Source organism: Panthera tigris, chromosome X, assembly GCF_018350195.1.
Source record: "Panthera tigris isolate Pti1 chromosome X, P.tigris_Pti1_mat1.1, whole genome shotgun sequence".
Taxonomy (NCBI): Eukaryota; Metazoa; Chordata; class Mammalia; order Carnivora; family Felidae; genus Panthera; species Panthera tigris.
The window spans coordinates 53356553-53380982 of NC_056677.1; the positions used below are offsets into that span (position 1 = coordinate 53356553).

At 36.9% G+C, this 24430-nt stretch overlaps 1 protein-coding gene across 1 annotated transcript in view; it reads left to right on the plus strand.

The window, feature by feature from the left end:
• HEPH (hephaestin) overlaps window positions 1-24430 on the plus strand; it is a 91236-nt gene that overhangs the window by 24953 nt on the left and 41853 nt on the right. The window contains exons 9-14 of the mRNA XM_042974171.1: window positions 4108-4239; window positions 8013-8224; window positions 10936-11086; window positions 13480-13692; window positions 22168-22381; window positions 24239-24378. Coding sequence (XP_042830105.1) covers window positions 4108-4239; window positions 8013-8224; window positions 10936-11086; window positions 13480-13692; window positions 22168-22381; window positions 24239-24378 — 1062 coding nt within the window. The remainder of the gene's footprint in view (window positions 1-4107; window positions 4240-8012; window positions 8225-10935; window positions 11087-13479; window positions 13693-22167; window positions 22382-24238; window positions 24379-24430) is intronic.

A 24430-nucleotide genomic window follows, 5' to 3' on the forward strand; every position in this document is an offset into this window, starting at 1 on the left:
TTGCAGAATTTCCTTCCTTTTTTTCTTGCCATGTATCATTCTTATGTCTTTATTTTTTATTAAATTTAAAAATTTTAATTCCATTATAGTTAACATACAGTGTTATATTTGTTTCAGGTGTATGATACAGTGATTCAACAATTGCATATAACACCCAGTGCTCATCATGACAAGTGCACTCCTTAATCCCCACCACCTATTTACCCCATACACCCATGTCCCTTGCCCCTGGTAAATAGTCAGTTTGTTTTTTATAGTTAAGAATCTATTTCTTGGTTTCTCTATCTCTCTCTCTTTTTTCCTTTGTTCCTTTGTTTTGTTTCTTAAATTCCACATATGATGAATATTGTATGGTATTTATTGTTCTCTGGCTGACTAATTTCACATTATACTCTCTAGCTTCATCCAAGTCAGTGCACATCACAAGATTTCATTCTTTTTCGTGGTTTAATAATATTTCATTGTATGTTTATATTATATTTTGTTTATCCATTCATCTATCAGTGGACACTTTGGTTGCATCCACATTTTGGCTATCGAGAATAATGCTACTATGAATATGGGTGTACAATATCTCTTTGAGACATGCTTTGGATACCTTTTGTTATGTGCACAGAAGTGGAAATGGTGTATAATATGTAAATTTATTTTTTTTTAATTTTCTAAAGAACCACCGTACTCTTTTCCATAGTGGCTGTAACATTTTGTATTTCCACCAACAGTGCACAAGGGTTCCAATTCTCCACATCCTTGCCAATGCTTGTTTTCTCTTTTGTTTTGTTTTGTACTGTATTGTTTTTGTTTTGATAGTAACCATCCTAAGAGGTATGAGGACGTATCCCATTGAATTTTTGATTATCATTTCCCTAATAATTGGTAATGTTGAATATCCTTCCATGTTCCTATTGGTCATTTGTGCATTTTTTTAATTTAAATTCAAGTTAGTTAACATACAGGGTAGTCTTGGCTTCAGGGTCCTTTGTGTGTTCACTGGAGAAAAGTCTATTTAAGTCACTTTCCCATTTTTAATTGAGTTTTTTTTATTTTTTGTTGTTGATTTTTAGGAGTTCCATATGCATTATTGATATTAATCTCCTATCAGACTTACGAATTGCAAATATTTTTTTCCCATTCTGTGGGTGTTTTTTAACTCTATTTATAGTGTATTTTGATGCACAGTTAAAAAATACTGAAATTCATTATGTTTATTTTTTTCTCTTATTACCTATGCTTCTTGTGTCATATCTAAGAAATCATTAGCAAAGCGAATGTTGGGAAGTTTTTGCCATATGTTTTCTTACCAGAGTTGTATAGTTTTAGATCTTAAATTTACGTCTTGAATATATTTTGAGTTAATTTTTATATATGGCAATAAGGTATTAAATAGAAGTCCCACTTTATTGTTTTGCATGTGGAAATCCAGTTTTCTCAGCATTATATGTTTAAAAGACTGTTCCCACAAAAAGGTCTCTTCAACAAATATTGGCAAAACTGGTCAGCTACATGCAAAATAATGGAACTGCATCACTTTCTTACACTATACACAAAAATAAATTCAAAATGGATTAAAGACCTAAATGTGAGACCTGAAATCATAAAAATCCTAGAAGAGAGCACAAGCATAAATGTCTCTGACATTGGCGGTATCAACCTTTTTCTAGATATGTATACTAAGGCAAGGGATATAAAAGCTAAATAAACTATTGGGACAACATAAAAATAGGAAAGCTTCTGCACAGTGAAGGAAACAGTCAACAAAGCTAAAGGGCATCCTACCCTATTTGCAAATTATCAACCTAATATTTGCAAATTATTATCCAATAAGGAATTAGTATCTAAAATATATAAAGAAGTCACACAACTCAACACTCAAAACCAAATAATCCAATTAACCATGGGCAGAATAAATGAACAGACATTTCTCCAATGAGGACATTGAGATACCCAACAGACACATGATAAGATGCTTAACATTACTCATCGTTAGGGAAATACAAGTACAAACTACAATGAGGTATCCCCTGACACCTGTCAGAGTAGCTAAAATCAAAAACACAAGAAACAAGTGTTGACAAGAATTTGGAGAGAAGAGATCCCTTTTGCACAGTTGGTGGGAATGCAAAGTGGTGCACCCACTTTGGAAAACAGTATGGAGGTTCCATAAACAGTTAAAAATAGAACTACGCTAGAATCCAGTAATCACACTACTGCATATCTACCCCCAAAATACAAACACTAAATCAAAATACAATGCTAAACCAAAGGGATACAACCATCTGTATGTTTATAGAAGCATTACTTACAATAAGCAGATTGTGGAAGCAGCCCAAGTGTCCATTGATATAAGAAGATATATAGACAGATAGATATAGATATACATCTATCTATCTATATACATATATGTGTGTGTGTGTGTATATATATATATATATATATATATATATATACATCTTCTTTATATATAATTCAGCCATAAAAAATAATGAAAGCTTGCAATTTCCACCAACATGGATGGTGCTAGAGAGTATAATGCTAAATGAAAAATGTCAGTCAGAGAAAGATAAATACCATATGATTTGACTTCTATGTGTAATTTAAGTAACAAAACAAATGAGCAAAGGAAAACAAAGAGAGAGAGAGAAAGAAATAAAGGAGCAAAACAAGAAACAGACTCTTAACTATAAAGAAAAAACTGTTGGTTACCAGAGGGGAGGTGAGTGGGGGGATGGGTGAAATAGGTGGTGGGGATTAAGGAGGGCACTTGTGATGAGCACCAGATGTATTGAAGTGTTGAATCATTATATTATACACCTGAAGCTAATATAACACTGTATGTTAACTACACTGAAGTTAAAGTAAAAATAAAAATAAAGAAGAAAATATCCTTGCTAGTTACAATTCCATTCAGACTTTCTATATCTTTATGCTTTAGTCTTGGTAGGTTTTCTGTTCTAGGACTTTTTCCATTTCATCTAGGTTACCCAATTTGTCAGTGTACAATCATTCATAGTACTATCTTACAATCTTTTTTATTTCTGTAGAATTGGTAATAAAGTCTTCACTTTTATTTCTTATTTTAGTAATTTGAGTCTTATCTATTTTCTCTTAATCCATATCTATGACAGTTAGTCAATTTTGTTGATCTTTTCAGAGAACCGACTTTTGGTTTCATTGATTTTCTTTATTGTTTTTCTTTTCTGTATCTTATTTATCTCTGATCTAGTCTTTATCAGTTTCTTCCTTCTTCTATTTTTGGATTTAGTTTGTTTTCTTTTCCTAATTCTTTAATTTGTAAAGTAAGTTGTTGACTTGAGATGTTTTATCAATGTAAATATTTATAGTTGTAAATGTCTCCCTTAGCACATTTTCCATGGCATCTCATTTTGCTATGTTGTGTTTTCATTTTCATTTGATTCTTGGATCATAGGTGCAGCATTAGGTGTGGAAAGTGAGTAGAAAACAAACCAGAAACACTGAACTGGGTTTAAGCCTGCACAAATGCTCAGGGTATTGTCTTGGCACTTCTGGTTAATCTCAAAGATGACTGAGCTAAGTTAGAGGTGGTGAATAGTGGAACAAAAAAGGCTCCAGGAATTATGGCTCAACTACCTAGTTCAGGACCTGGATAGAGGATATAATAATTTTATATGCTCAGAATTGGTTTAGGCTTGAGGCAAGATCAGATAGTCAGATGTATCTGACTAGCAAATGCAGCTATGGGAATTGGGGCAATAAACGTAAGGGAAATGGGATTGAACCTGACAGGGGGGGTGGGTGAAAGACTTGGCTTTAAGTCATGATCTGTTTCTAATCCGTTATTTGAATTTGGGAACATCAATTCAACCTCTCTGAGCTGCAGTTTCCACATTTGTAAAATAAAAATATCCCCAATATAATGTTTGAAGATCCAAATGAGATAATGAATTTAAAAAAAAATGTTTTTTATAGCTGTAAATTGCAACACACTTATAAGGGATTATTTTTATTATTACACAGGGAGGGTTTATCTTTTTCACTTTCTTTTTCTTTCCCTCCCTCTTATTTTGTTTCCATCCTCCCTGGTCATCTCTGTTTTCATTCCCATTGTCTCTCCTTTCCATCTTCCAGGACCAGTGATCCGGGCTGAGGTGGGTGACACCATCCAGGTGATCTTTTACAACCGTGCTTCCCAGCCATTCAGCATACAGCCTCATGGAGTCTTTTATGAGAAAGATTACGAAGGAACTGTGTACAATAATGGTGAGCAAGCAGGGTTTCCAACTGATGTGGGCTGCAGTAAATATCAAGTAGCTCTTGAGGGCAAATAAATAGGGGAGGAAATGAGGGAAGAGACGGAATTAATTGCCTTGCATGGATATTGCTGAATACATGCATGATATTACAGTGAAGCAGAGCTGGGCTAAAAAAGAGACATATTCTTTCAAATATATTTCACATATATATTTCAATATGATTGACATTTCAGTGATATTTGTTTTTCCCATCCATGAGCGTGGAATGTCTTTCAATTTCTTTGTGTTATCTTCAGTTTCTTTCATCAGTGTTTTATAGTTTTCAGAGTACAGGTCTTTCACTTCTTTGGTTAGGTTGATTTCTAGGTTCTTATTTTGGTGAAATTGTAAATGGGATTATTTCTTAATTTTTTTCTGCTATATCATTATTAGTGTATGGAAATGCAACAGATTTCTGTACATTTAATTTGTGTATCCTGGACTTTACTGAATTTGCCACTGCTAGTATCTTTTTTGTGGAATCTTTAGGGTTTTCTTTAGATAGTATCATGTCATCTGCAAACAGTGAAAGTTTTACTTCTTTATTACCAATTTGGGTGCTTTTTATTTCTTTTTGTTGTGTAATTGCTGTGGCTATAAATTCCAGTACTATGTTGAATGAAAGTAGTGAGTAGACATCCTTTCCTTGTTTCTGACTTTAGGGGGAAAGCTGTCAGTTGTCACCGATTGAGTATTATGTTCTCTGTAGGTTTTTCATATATGGCCTTTAAGGTTAATATCCAAAATACATAAAGAACTCATACAACTCAACACTCAAAAAAAAAAATAATTCAGTTAAAATGGACAGAAGATATGAACAGACATTTCTCCAAATAAGACATCCAGAAGGCCAACAGACACATGAAAAGATGCTCAACACAACTCATCATTAGGGAAATGTAAATCAAACTACAATAAGATATCACCCCATGCCTGTAAGAATGACAAAAATCAAAAACACAAGAAACAACAGGTGTTGGTGAGAATGTGGAGAAACGAGAACCCCCTTACACTGTTGGTTGGAATACAAACTGGTGCAGCCACTATGGAAAACAGTATGGACTTTTTTCAAAAAGTGAAAATTAGAACTACCTTATGATCCATTAATTTCATACTGGGTATACACCCACAAAATACAAAAAAAAAACACTACAGTGAATATCATGTCATCTGCAAATATTGAAAGTTTTTCTTCTTCCTTGGTGATTTTGATTTTTTTTTAATTTCTTTTGTTGTCTGGTTGTGGCTAGGACTTCCAGTACAATGTTAAATAACATTGGTAAGAGTGAACATCATTATCTTGTTCCTGACCACAGTGGAAAAGACCAAATTATTGGTTGCTGGAGGGAAGGTGGATGTGGGATGGGTGAAATAGATGATGGGGACTAAGGAGTGCACTTATTATGATGAGCACTGAGTGTTGTATGGAAGTGGTGAATCACTAAATGGTACGCCTGAAATTAATATTACACTGTATTTTAGTGAACTAAACTTTAAATAATAAAAACTTTAAAAATTCCCCAAAACACTAATTTAAAGGGATACACACACCCTTGTTTATAGCAGCATTATTTACAATAGCCAAACTATGGAAGAAGACGAAGTGCCTATCAATAGGTGAATGGATAAATAAGTGACTATATATATATATATATATATAGCCACATCTGCCTACTTTTTTATATTGTTTTGAAGTTTATATTTGAGAAAGAAATAGAGTGTGAGTGAGGGAGGGGCAGAGAAAGAGGGAAACACAGAATCCAAAGCAGGCTCCAGTCTCTGAGCTATTAGCACAGATCCCAATATAGGGCTCAAACCCACAAACCACGAGATCATGACCTGAGCTGAAGTTGGATGCTTAACTAACTGGGCCACCAAGTGCTCCCATGCAACATTTTCTTTATCCGTTTATCAGTCAAAGGACATTTGGGCACTTTCAGTAACTTTGTATTGTTGATAGTGCTGCTATAAATGTTGAAATGCATATGCCTCTTCAAATTTGCATTTTTGTATCCTGTGAATAAATACCTAGTAGTGCAATGGCTGGGTCATAGCGTAGTTCTATTTCTAATTTTTTGAGGAACCTCCATACCATTTTTCAGAGTGGCTGCACCAGTTTGCATTCCCACCAACAGTCCAAAAGGGTTCCCCTTTCTCTGCATCCTCATCAACATCTGCTGTTTCCTCAGTTGTTAATTTTAGCCGCTCTGACAGGTGTGAAATGGTATCGCTTTATGACTTTAATTTGTATGTCCCTGATGATGAGTGATATTGAGCATCTTTTCATGTGTCTGTTAGGCATCTGGATGTCTTCTTTGGAAAAGTGTCTATTCATGTCTTCTGTCCATTTCTTCACTGGGTTATTTGTTTATTGAGTATTGAGTTTGATAAATTCTTTATGGATTTTGGGTACTAACCCTTTTTCTGATATATCATTTGCAAAATCTTCTCCCATTCTGTTGGTTGCTTTTTAGTTTTGTTTATTGTTCCCTTGCTATGCAGAAGACTTTTATCTTGATGAGGTTCCAATAGTTCATTTTATTTCTCTTGTCTCTGGAGACATGTCTAGGAAGAATTTCCTGTGGCCATGGTCAAAGAAGTTGCTGCCTGTTTTCTTCTGTAGGGCTTTGATGGTTTAATGTCTCACATTTAGGTCTTTCATCCATTTTGAATTTATTTTTGTGTATGCTGTAAGAAAGTGTTCCAGGTTCATTCTTTTGCATGTCGCTGTCCAGTTTTCCCAACACCATTTCCTGAAGATTCTGTCTTTTTTCCATTGTATATTCTTTTCTGCTTTGTCAAAGATTAGTTAGCCATAAATTTGTCAGTCCATTTCTGGGTTCTCTGTTATGATCCATTGATCTACATGTCTGTTTTTGTGCCAGTACCATACTGTCTTGATTATTACAGCCTTGTAATGCAGCTTGAAGTCTGGAATTGTGATGCTTCCAGTTGTGGTTTCCTTTTTCAATATTACTTTGGGTATTTGGGATCTTTTCTGGTTCCATACAAATTTTAAGACTGTTTGTTCTAGCTCTGTGAATAATGCTAATGTTATTTTGATAGCAATTGTATTGAATGTGTAGATTGATTTGGGTAATATCGACATTTTAGCAATATTTATTCTTCCAATCCATGAGGATGGAATGTTTTTCCATTTGTTTGTGTCTTCTTCAATTTTATTCATAAATTTTCTATGGTTTTCAGCATACAGAAATCAAACTTTCATTCTTCATAGATGGCATGACACTTTACATGGAAAATTTGAAAGACTCCACCAAAAAACTGCTAGAACTGATACATGAGTTCAGCAAAGACACAGGATGCAAAATCAACCTACATAAATTGGTTGCATTTCTATACACCAATAATGAAACAACAGAAAGAAATCAAGGAATTGATCTCATTTAAAATTGCACCAAAAAACAAAAGACACCTAGGAATAAACCTAACCAAAGAGGCCAAATAAGTTTTAAAGGCCCTTTTAGTCCTTCAGTCCTATGAGTTTAGAAAACTGTAACTTGGCAAAGTTTAAATTTCCCCAGTTTGCATAACAACCATTAACAGACCCAGAAACTAACTTTGGTCTCTTCACTCCTACTAAGGATTCTTTTTAATATTCTATATTGTATTTTGCTGCTGCTCAAAAATACCTTGTAGTTTATAATATTAACCACACTCTTTGGAGCTGTTGATTCTCACTGTAGCAAATATGATAATTAGTCATATTTTTCCCTGCAGGCTCATCCAACCTTGGCTTGGTGGCCAAGCCCTTTGAGAAAGTAACATATCGCTGGACAGTCCCCTCTCACGCTGGCCCTGCTGCTCAGGATCCTGCCTGTCTCACCTGGATGTACTTCTCTGCTGCAGATCCCATAAGAGATACAAATTCTGGTCTGGTGGGGCCCCTATTGGTGTGCAAGGCTGGTGCCTTGAATGCAGATGGCAAACAGGTATTGCCAAGGTTTATGGATGGAAAGCCTGCTGGGAAGAAGACAAGGCTATGTTGTTAAATAGGAGTTAAGGGGCGCCTGGGTGGCTCAGTTGGTTGGGCGGCCGACTTCAGCTCAGGTCATGATCTCGCGGTCCGTGAGTTCGAGCCCCGCGTCGGGCCCTGTGCTGACAGCTAAGAGCCTGGAGCCTGTTTCCGATTCTGTGTCTCCCTCTCTCTGACCCTCCCCCGTTCATGCTCTGTCTCTCTCTGTCTCAAAAATAAACATTTAAAAAAAACAGGAGTTAAAAATGGGATGTGTTCTAGAGATAAGGGAATGGAAAAAATAACCAGGCTATTTAATCAGAAATGGATACTTGGTGACCTCATGCTATTTTGCATGGTATTCTTTCATTCACAAATATCTTTCTTAGTTTCTATTCCTTTCTATTCTTTATCCTCTCATCACCTCCTCATTTTTTAAACCTCAGCTTCCTCTAAACCTTGATCTTAATTTTTTAAATGTAAATTAAAGTTAATTAACACATGGTGTTGTCATGGATTTGGGAATAGAGCCCAGTGATTCAACTCTAAATATGATATCCAGTGCTCATCCCAAGTGCCTTTCTTAATGCCCATCACCCACTTAACCCATTCTCCCACCCACTTCCCCTCCAGCAACCTGCAGTTTTTTCTCTGTATTTAAGAGTCTCTTATGGTTTGCCTCCCTCTCTTTTTTTATCTTATTTTACCTTCCCTTCCCCTATGTTCATCTGTCATGTTTCTCAAATTCCACATATGAGTGAAATCATATGATATTCATCTTTCTCTGACTGACTTATTTCAGTTAGTATTACGTTCTAGTTCCATCCACGTTATTGCAAATGGCAAGATTTCATTCTTTTTCATTGCCAAGTAATATTCCATTGTTTATATAAACCACATCTTCTTTATCCATTTATATCAGTTGATGGACATTTGGGCTCTTTCCATAAATGACTATTGTTGATAGCATATAAACTTTAGGGTGCACATGCCCCTTCAAATTTGCATTTTTGTATCCTTTGGATAAATACCTAGTAGTGCAATGGCTGGGTCATAACATAGTTCTATTTTTAATTTTTTGAGGAACCTCCATACCATTTTCCAGAGTGGCTGCACCAGTTTGCATTCCCACCAACAGTCCAAAAGGGTTCCCCTTTCTCTGCATCCTCACCAACATCTGCTGTTTCCTGAGTTGTTAATTTTAGCCACTCTGACAGGTGTGAGATGGTATCTCTTTGTGATTTTGATTTGTGTGTCCCTGATGATGAGTGATGTTGAGCATCTTTTCATGTGTCTGTTAGGCATCTGGATGTCTCCTTTGGAAAAGTGTCCATTCATGTCTTCTGCCCATTTCTTAACTGTGTTATTTGTGTTTAGAGTGTTGAGTTTTGTAAGTTCTTTATAGATTTTGGATACTAACTCTTTTTCTGCCATCATTTGCAAATATCTTCTTCCATTACATTGGTTGCCTTTCTTGTTTTGTTTCCTTCACTGTGCAGAAGTTTTTTTTGTTTGTTTGTTTGTTTGTTTTTTTATCTTGATTAGGTTCCAATATTCCATTTTTTATTTCTTTTGCCTTTGGAGACATGTCTAGTAAGAAGTTGTGGCTGAGGTTAAAGAGGTTGCTGTCTGTGCTCTCCTGTAGGATTTTGATGGTTTCCTGTCTCACATTCAGGTCTTGTAACCATTTTGAATTTATTGTTGTGTATGCTGTAAGAAAGTGTGCAGTTTCATTATTCTGCATGTCGCTATCCAGTGTGATCCTAATTCCTAAATGTATTTTAATATTTGTTTGTGTTCTTTCATGTCCATCTCACCATTTCTAGCTGTATAACCTTGGGCAAGTTACTTAACCTCCCGTTGCCTCAGCTTCTATATCTGTAGTAAAGGTTAACAATAAAAGCCGGTATCTTGGGTTTTTGCAAGGATTGATTAAATTAAGCCATGTGGTTTCTTTATCACAGTATCTGATACATAATAAGCACTCAGTAAATGTTAGAAGTAATAATAATAGTGATGATGATGATAATGATCATCATCATCATAATAATGATAATAGTACATTAATAATTATTATATATCATTTTCTCTTATTTTCTTCAGAGTCTTCTCTTGGTCTCCAAGCCACCTTTCCCTGGGTGACTCTATGCTCTCTTCTATCACTCTTTATTTCTCCATAATTCCCATCTTGTGCTTCTTCATGTCCACTTTCATATATTCCTCCCCTCCGGTCTCGTCACTTTATTTTATTTTGACCTCTTTCACCCACCTTCAGTTTGAAATTACCAGAGGAGGGGCGCCTGGGTGGCTCAGTTGGTTGAGCATCCAACTTCAGCTCATGTCATGATCTCACCATTTGTGGGTTTTAGCCCTGCGTCTGGCTCTGTGCTGACAACTTGGAGCCTGGACCCTGTTTCAGATTCTGTGTCTCCCTCTCTCTCTCTCCCCTTCCCCACTTTCACTCTGTCTCTTTCTCTTTCAAAAATAAATAAACATTTAGAAAATTGAAATTTCCAAAGGAAAAACTGTGTAGCAACAACTACAACCCTAGGCAGGAGAAATGGGCATCACTTTGTATCTCGAAAAATAAATAGGAAAAATCGGGGCTTCTTAGGTCTAGAGCTGCACAACCCACAACTGCTGAAACCATTGTCATTTTTTCCTATGTTCTCTACCATGGACCTACAGAAAGGGGTGGATAAGGAATTTTTTCTCCTTTTCACTGTGTTGGATGAGAACAAGAGCTGGTACAGCAATGCCAATCAAGCAACTGCTATGTTGGATTCCCGACTGCTCTCAGAGGATGTCAAAGGCTTCCAAGACTCCAATCGGATGCATGGTATGGAGAGTGTTTTTTCCCCTGAGCTACAATTGAGAGGTTACAAGTAAAAACCTAACCTAAACGTAATCATGTCCCATCTGTGAAAGCACTGATCCCATGGTCAGCTCTACCCAAAATATGAGCTAGATTGAATAATTCAATCTAAGACAACAGATCTTATATTTTGTGACTTCTTGAGCTCTATCTTGTGTTACAAAGTATGGGGGACATTGGAAAAAGGTGCTATGAAATGAGAATTGCAAACAAGGCATCCACCAGAGAGTGAAGAGAGTAAGCTGGGTTGATACCTTTCCAGTCTTACCTCTTTCTCTGTTATTGACCACTATCCTTACTCCCGAACTCCATATTCCTGCCAAACAGGACTATTTTTCTCTATATAGACATACCTTGTACTTTTCTGACTTCGTGCTTTTACAATGCTTTTCCCTCCAGTTGAAGCGCCTTTCCTTATACTTTTGCCTTTAGCCTGTGGAAATTCTTTCCATTCCCTAAGGTCTTACTCAAAAGCGACTTAATCCATGTAACCATTTTTATCACCCAATCCCAGGATAATGACACCCTCTTCTGAACCACTATTCAATTTGATCAGACTATTTTAATAGCATGTTCTATATAGTTATTTGTTACATGGCTTTTGACTTCTGCTAGAGTGTACTTTCCTGAAAGGTGGGTATTGTTTGCTGCTCTCTGTATAGTCTACATTTTCTAATACACAGTAAATGTTTAATGAACAAGTGAACTACCAAATTAATGGGTAGGTATGTAGGTGAGTGAGTGAGTAAATGTGAAGAAATGGTCCCAGTTTGCAAAGAGCTGCCAACATTTTGCAATGAAATAAGACTAATAACACACATGAAATAATTATAGAACAATACAAGATCAATTATAATGAAGTGCTAAATTATGTGAAACAGCTCTCAAGTGACATGGAGTTCATAGGAGAACGTTAATGAGGAACAATCCAATTGAGGGATTCCTGGGAGAAGGAAGTGCTGGAGCTGGTTTTGGAAGCTAAATAGGTTTGCAATTATACATTACAGGCAATGGAAGCAGAATCAGGAGATTATCAACATTCTCATCAGCATTTTGAGGAATTACCAAGTAGGATTACTCATTAAAGGTGGTTCCAGTGGATGTGAGGACATTAAAAAGGGGTCAGATTTAAGCAGACCTCCCTATATTTTCAAAAGGAGTGTGAAGAAAGGGATGGAGTCATGAATGACTGTGTTGTCTTTTGACTGTCTCTTTGGTTCTCATAACCAGTTATATCAGCTGGAAAAAGTAAACAAGTCCTGTGAACCAAGTTCATTTCAGTTTGACTTTGTGGAGCACGTGAGTAGTACCAGACAATATGCCAGGTGCTTGGGCAGTCACACAAATATAGAAAAATGTGCTTGCTTCTAGGTCAATCTAATGTGGGAGATACATTTGTAAGTAAATCATTGGACTCTGTGATAAGTGATATGGAAGAATTTTGTAGGGGGGAAATTTCATGGAAATGACAGAGAAGGAGAGAGAGAGACACACACAGAGAGACATGGTGGGGGGGAGAGAGAAGTAGCCCTACTTCACAGGGGAGTTGACATTTGAGCTGAGGTATAATGGATGAGTAGCAGTTTGCTGTAGAGAAACTAGAGGAAAATGTTATTCCAGGCAGAGGGAATAGCATGTGAAAACTCAACATGTGTTTTATAAACACCTAGCATCTTTTAAGACCTTGGGGATACAGAGACAAATAGAGCTCACAGGAATAGTGTGTTCCTGTGTGTGAGATAGGGTAGGAGGATAGACTGAAGGCAAGGGTACCAGGGAGAGGGCTTTTTCAGGAGTTCAGGCCAGAAATTATGACAGCCAGATAGTAGGCCGTAGCAGTGAAGTGAAGAAAAAGAGACAGATTGAAAGATGAATATGGAAACTTGAGGGAACCCCAATACTTTCTGGAGGGATGAAGAACAAGAACAAGATGAAAAAGAAACAATCAGAGAGGTTGTAAGAAAACCAGGGAAGTGTGGTGTCACAGAAGCCAACGGAGGAGAGTTTCAAAAGAGTGGGAATAATAGACACTGGTATCTGTGGTTGTGTGTGTGTGTGTGTGTGTGTGTGTGTGAAAGAGTTGTAGTGGAAAGAATTTCAGTTTTGCAAGAACGTGAAGTGTGATATAGGAGTTACAGGGGGTGAGTTCAGAAAGGACAGCTGGGCCCTCATCCCAAGGAGGCAGATATTCATAAGTAGAACTAAAGTGGCTTAGGGAAGAAGGCAGAGAAGTTGAGGATGAATCCAACATTTCAAATTGTGGGTAACCATAGTACAGAACTGATGCTATGCTCCTGGCCAGTGCTTGAAGAATCTGTTCTCATCTTTCCGTTTTGTGTTGTGTTTTTGTTTTCCAGCCATTAATGGGTTTCTGTTCTCTAACCTGCCCAGGCTGGACATGTGCAAGGGTGACACAGTGGCCTGGCACCTGCTTGGCTTGGGCACAGAGACTGATGTGCATGGGGTCATGTTCCAGGGCAACACTGTGCAGCTTCAGGGCATGAGGAAGAGTGCAGCCATGCTCTTTCCTCATACCTTTGTCATGGCCATCATGCAGCCTGAAAACCCTGGTAAGTGACTCAACAGCTGTCTCTAGGCTGAGAGGCTCTGTTGGGTATGGTGCTGGGTGAGGGGGGAAGGTGAAGAGAAAAGAGGACAAGTTAAGGGTTCATGGGAAGTTTTCAAAACACTCTTATCTCCTCTCTCCTCAAAGTGCACTCTGTTCTGGTTATTTGGATTTTTTCTTAGCTGTAGGCAAAAAGTAAAGAGCTAAGGAAATTCTTTTCTGGAACAACAGCAAAGAAATATGGATACTGCCCAACAACAGGGCAATTCTTATATGGGTAGAGGGTGGACTTAACTGTGTAGTCCCATAGCTATATAGAGATTTTATAGCTAAAATCCTTGCATTGTGAGGGAGGTCCACAAGATGTACCTATCTATAAAGTGCTTTTAACTCTGATATTCTATGAGGATTTGTGCAAACTTCTGGTGGGAGTGGGGTGGGGTGTGCTGTAACAATTTCAGCCCAGGAATCAGAACATAAAACCTTTTAGCCTAAGGTATTTAATTAATTTGCTATTTAATTGTGGTATAACCAACCCCCACCCTGTGGCTGCATTTCATCATTCTTTTCTTTCTCTGTCCCGCCCCCTCCCTTCCTCCCTCCCTTTCCTTTCCCATCTTCCCTTTTTCCTCCCTCTTTCCTTTCCTTTCTCTCCCTCCCTCTCTCCCATTGCTCATGCCCCTCCCCTTCCCTCTCTTTGTCTACCACTTTCCCTCATTTCCATATCTTTCTTTCATAAAGAAAATTAGCTATAATATTTCTTTTTTTAAATATGGAATTTATTGTCTAATTGGTTTCCATACAACACCCAGTGCTCATCCCAACAGGTGCCCTCCTCAATACCCACGACCCACTCTCCCCTCTTTACCACCCCCCATCAACCCTCTGATTGTTCTTAGTTTTCAAGAGTATTTCTTTAGATTCCATCTATGTCTGACATTGTATAATGCAATAGTACTTTTTCTTTGCAGTTTGTAGTGTGTATTATTTTTTTTTAGGCAGTAGGTGGCAATAGCGTTTTCAGAAAAATTTGTGAGTTCCATACAGTCTCCACTAAACTTTTATTTTAGTTCTGTAAATTCCATTAGTGTTTGGGGAAAAAAAATCCTAAACCAAACAAGTCTCCTTGACAATTTAATAGTTTCATTCTGGCACTACATTTGAAAAACATTTGACATAAAGCTGGTCTCCTCAGACTTCTTGGAACTTCATTGCTGGCCATCTACCTGGGATACTTTCTTGGTTAAGGAGAGATGGTGTTAGAAAATCAGAAACAATGGTTTATGGAGATGAAAAAAAAACAACAGACACAAATGTTTGTAGTAAGGCCTAGGGTGGAAAACTTGTAAATGAAAAGACTTTCCAGGAAGGAAAGGAAGGAAGGAAGGAAGGAAGGAAGAAACAAGGAAGGCAGGCAGAGAAGTCAAAGAAGCAAAAGGTGAAGGGGAAGAAAAAAGACCCTCCTCTCTAGCCTTGATCCCAAAATCAAACCCTATGTTTACTCTCCTTCCTGCAAAATTAGCCAGGCTCCTCAGCCAAGTTTATATGTGTCCCTATGTTTACTCTTACTTTGGATAAATGAAATTATTTTTGTACCCACACAAAAGGAGTCCCAAGGAGGGTTGCTGTAGATGGTTTAAAAACATTATAATTGGTGATATGGGGGGAGAGGGAGTGAATGGGTTTATTAAAGACTTGAAAGGTTACTCTTGGTCCAATATCCCTTAAATATTAGCAAAAGCCCAGACTCTTTTTACCTTTGCATTTTCCAGATCTTTCAAACTCTTTTTTCTTTATGAATAATTAATGAGTAATAAATTGTTGGAAGTGGTAGAACATTTTGAGATAATCTCAATTTAGTTACTTTACTGAGAGGAAAGACAGAGACCTGGATGGAAGGGGTGATGATTTACTCAGGTTAAATACCTTGGCTTTATTTTTTTTCTTACTGTCTTACCCTTTCCCTGTCAAGTTCTATTAATTCTTACTCCTATATGATCTCTTGAATCTGAAGTTTCCTTCATTCTTTCCCTGGGGGCTTGATATCCAATGAAGATTGAGAGAGACCGTTGGGAATAGCTCTCCAAGCCCAAGAAAAAAATACTGAGTTCATGGAAAAGCCAGCACTAGAATTTGGCTTTGAAATTCTAGAGGAAGTAGTAGCAATGGGGATTGGTAAATATACATATGTAATTAAGTAACTTTGCAGATGCCTTAAAAACACCACCATGAAGATTCAACATTTTGTGTACTGGAGGCTTACAGTTATGTTTAACAAACTAGAAAAACAAATCCCCAGAAAAAATGCAGCAAAAGGTTAAGAGTGTTTGATTCCTGTGGGTTTATTGGTGATTTTTAATCCTCTTTTATTTACTTTAAATTTAAATAAGATTACATTTAATAAAAATGAACAATTGTATTTAAAATATTACCTTGCATACCTCATCTCTTCCAATACAACTAATGATACTGGAATTTTAATAGACAGGGAAACTGGAAGATAAAAAGCTAGGGCTTGTAATGTCTTATTTCCACCCAATTCATGTTAGATTTCTCAGCAACAGAGAAGAATTCATTATTTATTATTGCCCTGTCCTTCAGGGTGTCTTTCCTTTCCTTCATCATTGGAGCTTTCTTTATTCATCATTCCTCTATTCCCTCCTTTTAAAAACTTGTTTTCTTTCCACTGCCCCTTTTTCCTGCCGTTTCTCATTTCTCCTCTTCCTCATCTATCCCCTCTTTTTGTTTTTCTTATCTTTTTTTACTTCAAATATTTAATAATAAAAATTCTAATTATTCTATTTAAATAAAAATATTTAACAGTAAACAATATTCAACCACATGCTTCATGTTAATAACAAATAATATCATATTGAAAAAAATACAGTTTAATATAGGAAACATTAACCATCAAATTCCTAGAGGATTTTGACCAGAGGCCTTTTTTCTTAGCCCGAGCAATTCTTACTAGAAATGTCACTAAAGGCAAGGTAAACAAAAGCAAACATGAAGTATTGGGACCTAATCAAGATAAAAAGCTTCTGAACAGTGAAGGAATCTTAAAGGCAGCCTACAGAATGGGAGAAGATATTTGCAGGTGACATACATGATAAAGGGCTAGTGTCCAAAATCTATAAAAAACATATTAAACTCAAAAAACACACACAAAATGACCCAGCTAAGAAATGGGCAGAAGACATGAACATACATTTTTCCAAAGAAGACATCCAGATGGCTAACAGACACATGAAAAGATGCTCAACATCACTCATCAACAGGGAAATGCAAATCAAAACCTTGATGACATATCACCTCACATCTGTCAGAATGGCTAAAATTAACAACTCAAGAAACAACAGCTATTGATGAGGATGTGAAGAGAGCAGAACACTCTTGCACCATTGGTGGGAATGCAAACTGGTGCAGCCGCTCTGGAGAATAGTATGGAAGTTACTCAAAACATTAAAAATAGAACAACCCTATGACCAGGAATTGCACTGTTAGGTATTTGCCCAAATTATATAAAAGTACAGATCTGAAGGGTCACATGCACTCCAAAGTTTAGAGCAGCATTATTAACAATAGCCAAACTATGGAGAGAGCCCAAATGTCCATCGACTGATGAATGCATAAAGATGATATAAATATACATGTATATTCTCTAGCTGACTTATTTCACTTAGCATGATACACTCTAGCTCCATACACATTGTTGCAAATAGCAAGATATCACTATTGGTTGAGTAATATTCCACTATATATAACATATAATATTATATATTATATTATTTATTAAAATACATATTATATATGTATTACATATATATGTTATAATACTATATATGGATATATCTTCTTTATTCATCAGTCGGTGGACATTTGAGCTCTCTCCATCATTTAGCTATTATTGACGCTGCTGTAAACATCGGGGTGCATGTGACCCTTCAAATCTGTATTTTTGTATCTTTTGGGCAAATAGTGCAATTGCTATGTCATAAGGTAGTTCTATTTTTAACTTTTTGAGTAACTTCCATATTGTTTTCCAGAGTGATTGTGCCAGTGCATTCCCACCAATGGTGCAAGAGGGTTTCCCTTTCTCCACACCCTCACCAATATCTGTAGTTTCCTGTGTTGTTAATTTTAGCCATTCTGACAGGTGTGTGGTGCCATCTCATCGTGGTTTTGATTTGTATTTCCCTGATGATGAGTGATGATGAGTGATGTTGAGCATATTTTCATGTGTCTGTTAGCCATCTGGATGTCTTCTTTGGAAAAATGTATGTTCATGTCTTCTGCCCATTTTTAACTGGATTATTTATTTTGTAGGGTTTTGAATTTGATATGTTATTTATAAGATATTGGCTACTGATCCTTTATCAGACGTCATTTACAAATATCTTCTTCCATTCTGTAGTCTGCCTTTTAGTTTTATTGTTTCCTTTCTTATGTCTTTTTATCTCTCATTTCTTATCCCTCTTCATTTGTTCATTCTTTCCTTCTTTTACTCCCATCTATTTTTATGTATCTTACTTTCTGTCTCTTATTTTTCTTTTTTTTCTTCCATTCTTTTTATCTCTCTTCTTTCTTCTTTTTTCTTTCTCTTTTTTCCTTTCCTTCCCTTTCTTTTCACCTTTTTTCAACTTTTCTTTCTTCCTTTGTTTTCCCCTTCTTTTTTGACTTTCCTTCTTTCCCATTACCCCCCCTTTTTATTCATGTTTCTTTCTTTCTCTTTTATTTATGTCTTTTCTTTCTCCTTCTTCCTGTTTTCTTCTTTATCCTTTTTCTTTCAATCTGTATGTATCTTTTATTTCTCTATGTCTTCCTCTCTGTTTTTCCTTAATTTTTAGTCTTCACATCTTATTTTCCTTTTATTTTATAATTACATTTTCACAAAACATGATTAATATGTTTTCTTCCACTTACTGGTCTAGATATAGGGATATGAAGATGAATTAGGCAGCTCGTAGTTATTGTGAAATGGAAATGATGATACCATTGTCCCAAGAGCTATGGTAATACACAGCAAGCTATAACAAATTCTGTCTGACTTGTAGAATAAAGCTTTCCTAGAGAATCAGGCCTTCAAACTGAGCATTTAAGTATGAGTAAACTGTCACCCAGCAAAGAAAGGGGATGAGTGGTGAAGGGAGCATTATTATAGGCAGCAGGAAGCTTATGATAGTGACTTGGTAGAAGCATCTGCCTGAGAAAGGTTACATAAATTGGTTTTATTCAGTGACGTTCAACTCAAGGCAGTATGCTAAAAAGTGTTTGGAAATGTTTGGAGGTGCTTTTAGTTGTCACAATGACAGGGGATATGGAGGGGGTCATATTATTATTTAGAAAATGGGAGTCAGAGATGCTAAAACTTTATGCAATATGTAGGACAGTCTTAAACAATAAAGAATAATCCCATGCAAAATGTTACTATCAGCCCTGTGAAGGAATACTGAGAAGTAAGGCTTAAGTGATGTAAAGTAGGAGGCTATTGCAAGAGGTGATAAGAGGCTACCAATGGTGGAAGCAACATGGAAAGAAGGGTTACAGTTAAGGGACATTTGACAGAGAAAATACAGAACTTTTCTGAGGGGCTGAGTAAGAATAAAAGACACCCAAGGTTTCTAGCCTATATATTATACGTTTTGTGGCACCATTAACCAAATGAGCAAATACAGAAACAAGGGCAGAGTAATAAGGTTTGCAGAGATAGTACTCATTTTAAGGCATGTTGAGCTTTACGTTCCTCATGAAATACAGGTGGTGTGGATTTCACAGTAGGTAGTTAGGGGTAGAAATGTAAAGTTTGGGGAGAAAATTTGAATGGTCTCATTGTTCATGTCCATAAGCATGTAAAGTGATAGGAAAGAAAACTTAAAGCAGAAATCAACATTTAAGAGCCAAGAAGGAGAAGAGAAGTCAAAGTAAGGAACCAGCAAATAAGTGGTCAAAGAGTTAGGAGGAGGCTCAGATTCCAAGGACAGAGGAGTACTGAAAAAGTGGCTTGGATAACAATGTTCATATGAAAAAAATTTAGATGCTGTATCAGTCCAAAGTCACATGACTTCCTAGAATGTCTTCTATTTGTTTCATTCCTTTCAGTGATCATCAGACTTTCTTCTCCACACCAACCTCTGATCTATGACTTTGGGCAGCATATATGTTTATATATGCATTCATCTGCACATACATTTATTTACTCAAGCGTATTTATCACACATTTTCAATGTGTTAACACTGGGGAATAAAGGTGAAAAGACAATGATTCTTATTCTCAGGAAAGATCCAAAATAAACACATCAAAACCTACATAAAACAATAAAATAAATTTAGATTGGGATATATGTCATGAAGGAAATAAAATACAGTGATGTGATAAAATGATAGGAGCATCATTACTTTAGACAGGAGGATCAGGAAGACATCTTTGAGAATGTGATATTTAAGCTAACGCCTAAATAATGAGGAGAAAAGAGCTATATAAAGTTTTCTGAGCAGAATATTTCAAACAGAGGGATAAGCAAGTGAAAATGTCCTAAACTGGGAAGAAGCATGGATTTTCAAGGGTCAGAAAGGTCAGTACCATTGGATTGTAGTAAGCTAGGAAAGTGATTGACATTATATCAGGCTGGCAAGATTCATATTATGTAGGGTCTTATAGACTATACTTAGGAGGTTGGATTGCATTCTTAGTATAAAGGAAGCATTTAAAGTATTGGAGCAATGTGTTCTGAATAATATTCGTTAAGGAGAGCCTCGAATCCTATGTGAAGAATGGTTGAAGAAGGAAGGGGAAGAAGCAGAGAAGAAATTTGGAATACTACTGAGGTTTTCCATGTGATAGATGATGGTGGTTTTGACTAGGGGAGTGAGGGTGAAAATGGAAGGGTAATTTTTGAGGAATAGCTGATAAGATTTACTGATGGAATAGATGTGGGACGGTAGGGGACAGAGAAGAGTTGGGGAGTAGTTGTGGAAAGAAAAGAGTAGATTCTTTCAAGAAGTATATAAATGAGTGAAAAACTCTTTTGTAAAGAGAGGAGCACTTAGTCCTTAACCATGTGATTTAGATATAAAATGAGTTAAAAATAGAGAGGCCAAGAATGTAGAGGTCATTGTGGGCCAGAATAGTCATGGAGAGATTTCTAGAAGAAATGAAACATGAGTTGGGTCTTGGAAAATGAGTGAGCTCTCTTAGGTATTTTGGGGAGGGGTGGGTGAGTTCATTCTAGGGAGGGAGTAACAACATGAGCGAAAATTCCAAGATAGAAATGAGATATGTGATAAGGGATGTCAGGGACAGCTTTAGTTGGATCACTAGTTGCATTTGGGACTGGATCATAGTCTGGAGCCACCTCATAGAGGCCTTTGAAAGCCAGGAAAAAAGAATTTGTAGTGATGGGATAGGTAGTGGACAGCAAGGGAAGGAATGATGAAAAAAAAATGTTCTAAGAAAGTCATTTTCTCCTGATTAACATTCTATAAGCCTTAATGTTCTTGACGTAGAAAGACTGGAGCTTGATATCAGTTCCAGGCAGCTCTACAACTCTCACATTTAAGCCTGGTATCCAAACCTTTTATTATAAAAACCTAGGTAAGGCCAATCCAAAGCCCTCTGCTATAAGCATCCCTATAGCCAAGTTTATTGTTTGTTTGTTTGTTTGTTTGTTTGTTTGTTTTGGGGGATTCTATTTAAGCCCACCTTTATTTCTTTGGTACTTGGTAGAAAATAAAGACACTGGTCAATGAATTGTTTGGAATAATAATTATTACAATTTTATTTTCTTATTTATAACTTTACTTATTAAAATTTACTATGCGTTATGCTAAGAAATGTGTAAACATTATTATGTTTAATTCTAAAACAGCCCAGTGAAATAAGTAAAATGACTCCCATTGTACCTCTGAAACATACAGAGGCTTAACTTACTTCAAGTTATATAGCTAATAAATGTCAGATAGGGTCACCAACTATCCCACTTTGCTCAGAACTGAGGATTTTTCACAGAGTATGGGACTTTCAGTGCTAAAACTGGGAAAGCCCTGGGTTAACAGAGAAAAGTTGTCCATCCTGGAGGCAGAGTTTAGTTTTAAACCTAAACAATGGTAGTTTTGCAAGCAGAGCTTCTTAACCTCCGTGCTCATTGCTCTCAATACACTTATAATAATCTGTGGGGTGCCTAGATGGCTCAGGTTCTTGGGTTCAAGCCCCATGTCAGGCTCTGAGCCAGGAACCTGTTTTGGATTCTGTGTCTCCCTTTCACTCTCTCTGCCCCTCCCCTGCTTGTTCTCTCTCTGTCTCCCCTCTCTCTATCAAAAATAAATAAACTTTAAAAATAATAATAATATTTTATCCAATGCATAAAAGAACCTTATTTGAAACTACACACTCTCTGCAGTATTCCTAGAGAGAGGCAGGGAATCCCCCAGGCGCTATGCAGGGATATTCAGATTCAGGTTTTGCTCTCTGTTCTTTCTTTAGGGATATTTGAGATTTACTGCCAGGCAGGCAGCCATAGAGAATCAGGGATGAAGGCAATCTATAATGTCTCCCAGTGTCCTGGCCACCAACCTGACTATCATCATCGATACCAGGCTGCAAGAATCTACTACATCATGGCAGAAGAGGTGGAGTGGGACTATTGCCCTGACAGGAGCTGGGAACTGGAATGGCACAACCAGTCTGAGAAGGACAGGTAAGACTTCAGAAAATAAGATATCACACTTTCAGAGACTCTGCATCATTTTACCAATAAGGAGGATACTGAAATTCTGAGAAGAGGACTTATCTAAGGTCACATAATAAGATACCAGGAAATCTGGAAATGGTGGTGGAATGCAGATAAGCTGGAACTCAGCACTTCTTCTATGTTGCAATGCTGTAGGTCCGAAGTAAAAGATCTTATCCACACCTTCATGCTCTTAATCTTTGCCTCTTTTCTTCTGGTAGCTAGTAGTACCTATACCAGAAGTTAAATTTTGTAGAGGTATCACTCAAAAGACTAGACACCCCAAGCTTACCCATCACTTGACAAAATGCCATTAAGCTACAGGCTAAGCTGTATAGCAGAAAAAGCTCAACATAGAGTGCCTTACGTGAGTTATAATTTTATTTCCTGCTCACATACTAGTATAAATATGAACATACCAGAACCAGTAGTTAAACTAATCACTCGTAATACATTCTTTCATCTCTGTAACTAAGATGCCGATTTTTGTTGTAGAGATTCCCAGCTATCACAAAAGGAGAAAGCAGTCCAAGGCAAGCATCACTGTCTATAAGACAATGACCTAAAAGTTGTAGACATCACTTTCTCTCATAATCCATTATCATGAACTTATTAATGTGGCCATACCTAGCTGCAAGAAAGTCTGGGACTTGGAGGTGGTAGATGGTTGGACAAAATGAATGAAGGGGAGGGTGATGTACAAGCGTCCAGTTAAGGAATAAGTAAGTTATGGAATAAAAAGCACAGCATGTGAAATATTGTCAATGATTTTGTAATAAAGATGTATTGGGACAGACAGTAACTACACTTGTGGTAAACATAGCACAAATATATACATTTATCAAATCACTAAGTTGTACACATGAAGCTAATGTAACATGGTGTGTCAACTATAGTAAAAATAAATAAATAAAGCCTGGAAAATATAATCTATGGTTAGGTGGCCATGTGCTCAGCTCAATCTAGGTGATTCTATCATTACAAGGAAGCAGAGGAGAACAGAAACTGAAATACAGTTTATCAATTTCCACTACAATTTTGGTGCTCTCACAACAATTTAGCAATTCTTGCCTTTTATGTTGGTTGTTGATTGTTGACATTTCCTTGCTAAGTTGTTCTGAAACCTAGAAAAAGTGAATTTTCTTCCTTGGGCCTTAGTTTACTCACCTTTAAAGTGACGTGATACAGTTAAAAGAAATTGACTAGAAAGAGATAAGGAGGAAGCGGCAAACTTGAATCCAAGTGCATGATCCCTTGATACCTTCTGGCTGACAGTATAAATGAAGATAAGTTCTGTCACCTCTGGAGCACTGATTACACCTCTACCTATCTCATTATCTTATTGTAAATGTCAAATGATAAAATGAATAATAAAGTATTTGTAAACCAGAAAGCATCCCTTAAGGAGGAATCTGTAAAATTCCATTTCCTCCTTACCTCTTCCCATTCCTTACTCTCCAGCAGCAGCAGCAGCAGCAAAAGTTAGTACTCTCCTTGCACCTTGTACCTTGTCCTTTTGTCAAACTGATTCCATCTGAGAAATCACTAAGACTGGAGTTAAGCCCAGGGCTTCTGATTCTTATTCCAGTGTTCTGGCCATATTAATTGTACTAAAAATTCCTATCTGGATTATGGCAAACAAGAAAACATTAATATATACTTAAATCTGCTATCTTTACTGCAGTTATACGACCAATATGGTGGGAAATCTGACATTAGAAGGATTCTATTTGTGATATGACGTTGGGTCTGACTTAGCTTTCTCATAAGTGAAATTAAGGAGTCGAAGTCCAGGTGATGATACCATTCTTTGGATTCCACTAGTTATGGTCACATTTTCCTGAGCAACCAGGATGGACTCCTGGGTTCCAGATACAAGAAAGCTGTATTCAGAGAATACACGGATGGTACATTCAAGATCCCTCGGCCAAGGACTGGACCAGAGGAACACTTGGGAATATTAGGTGAGTTCTTCCTTGTGTTAGAAGTTTATGCTGATCCTAAGGATGCCATGCC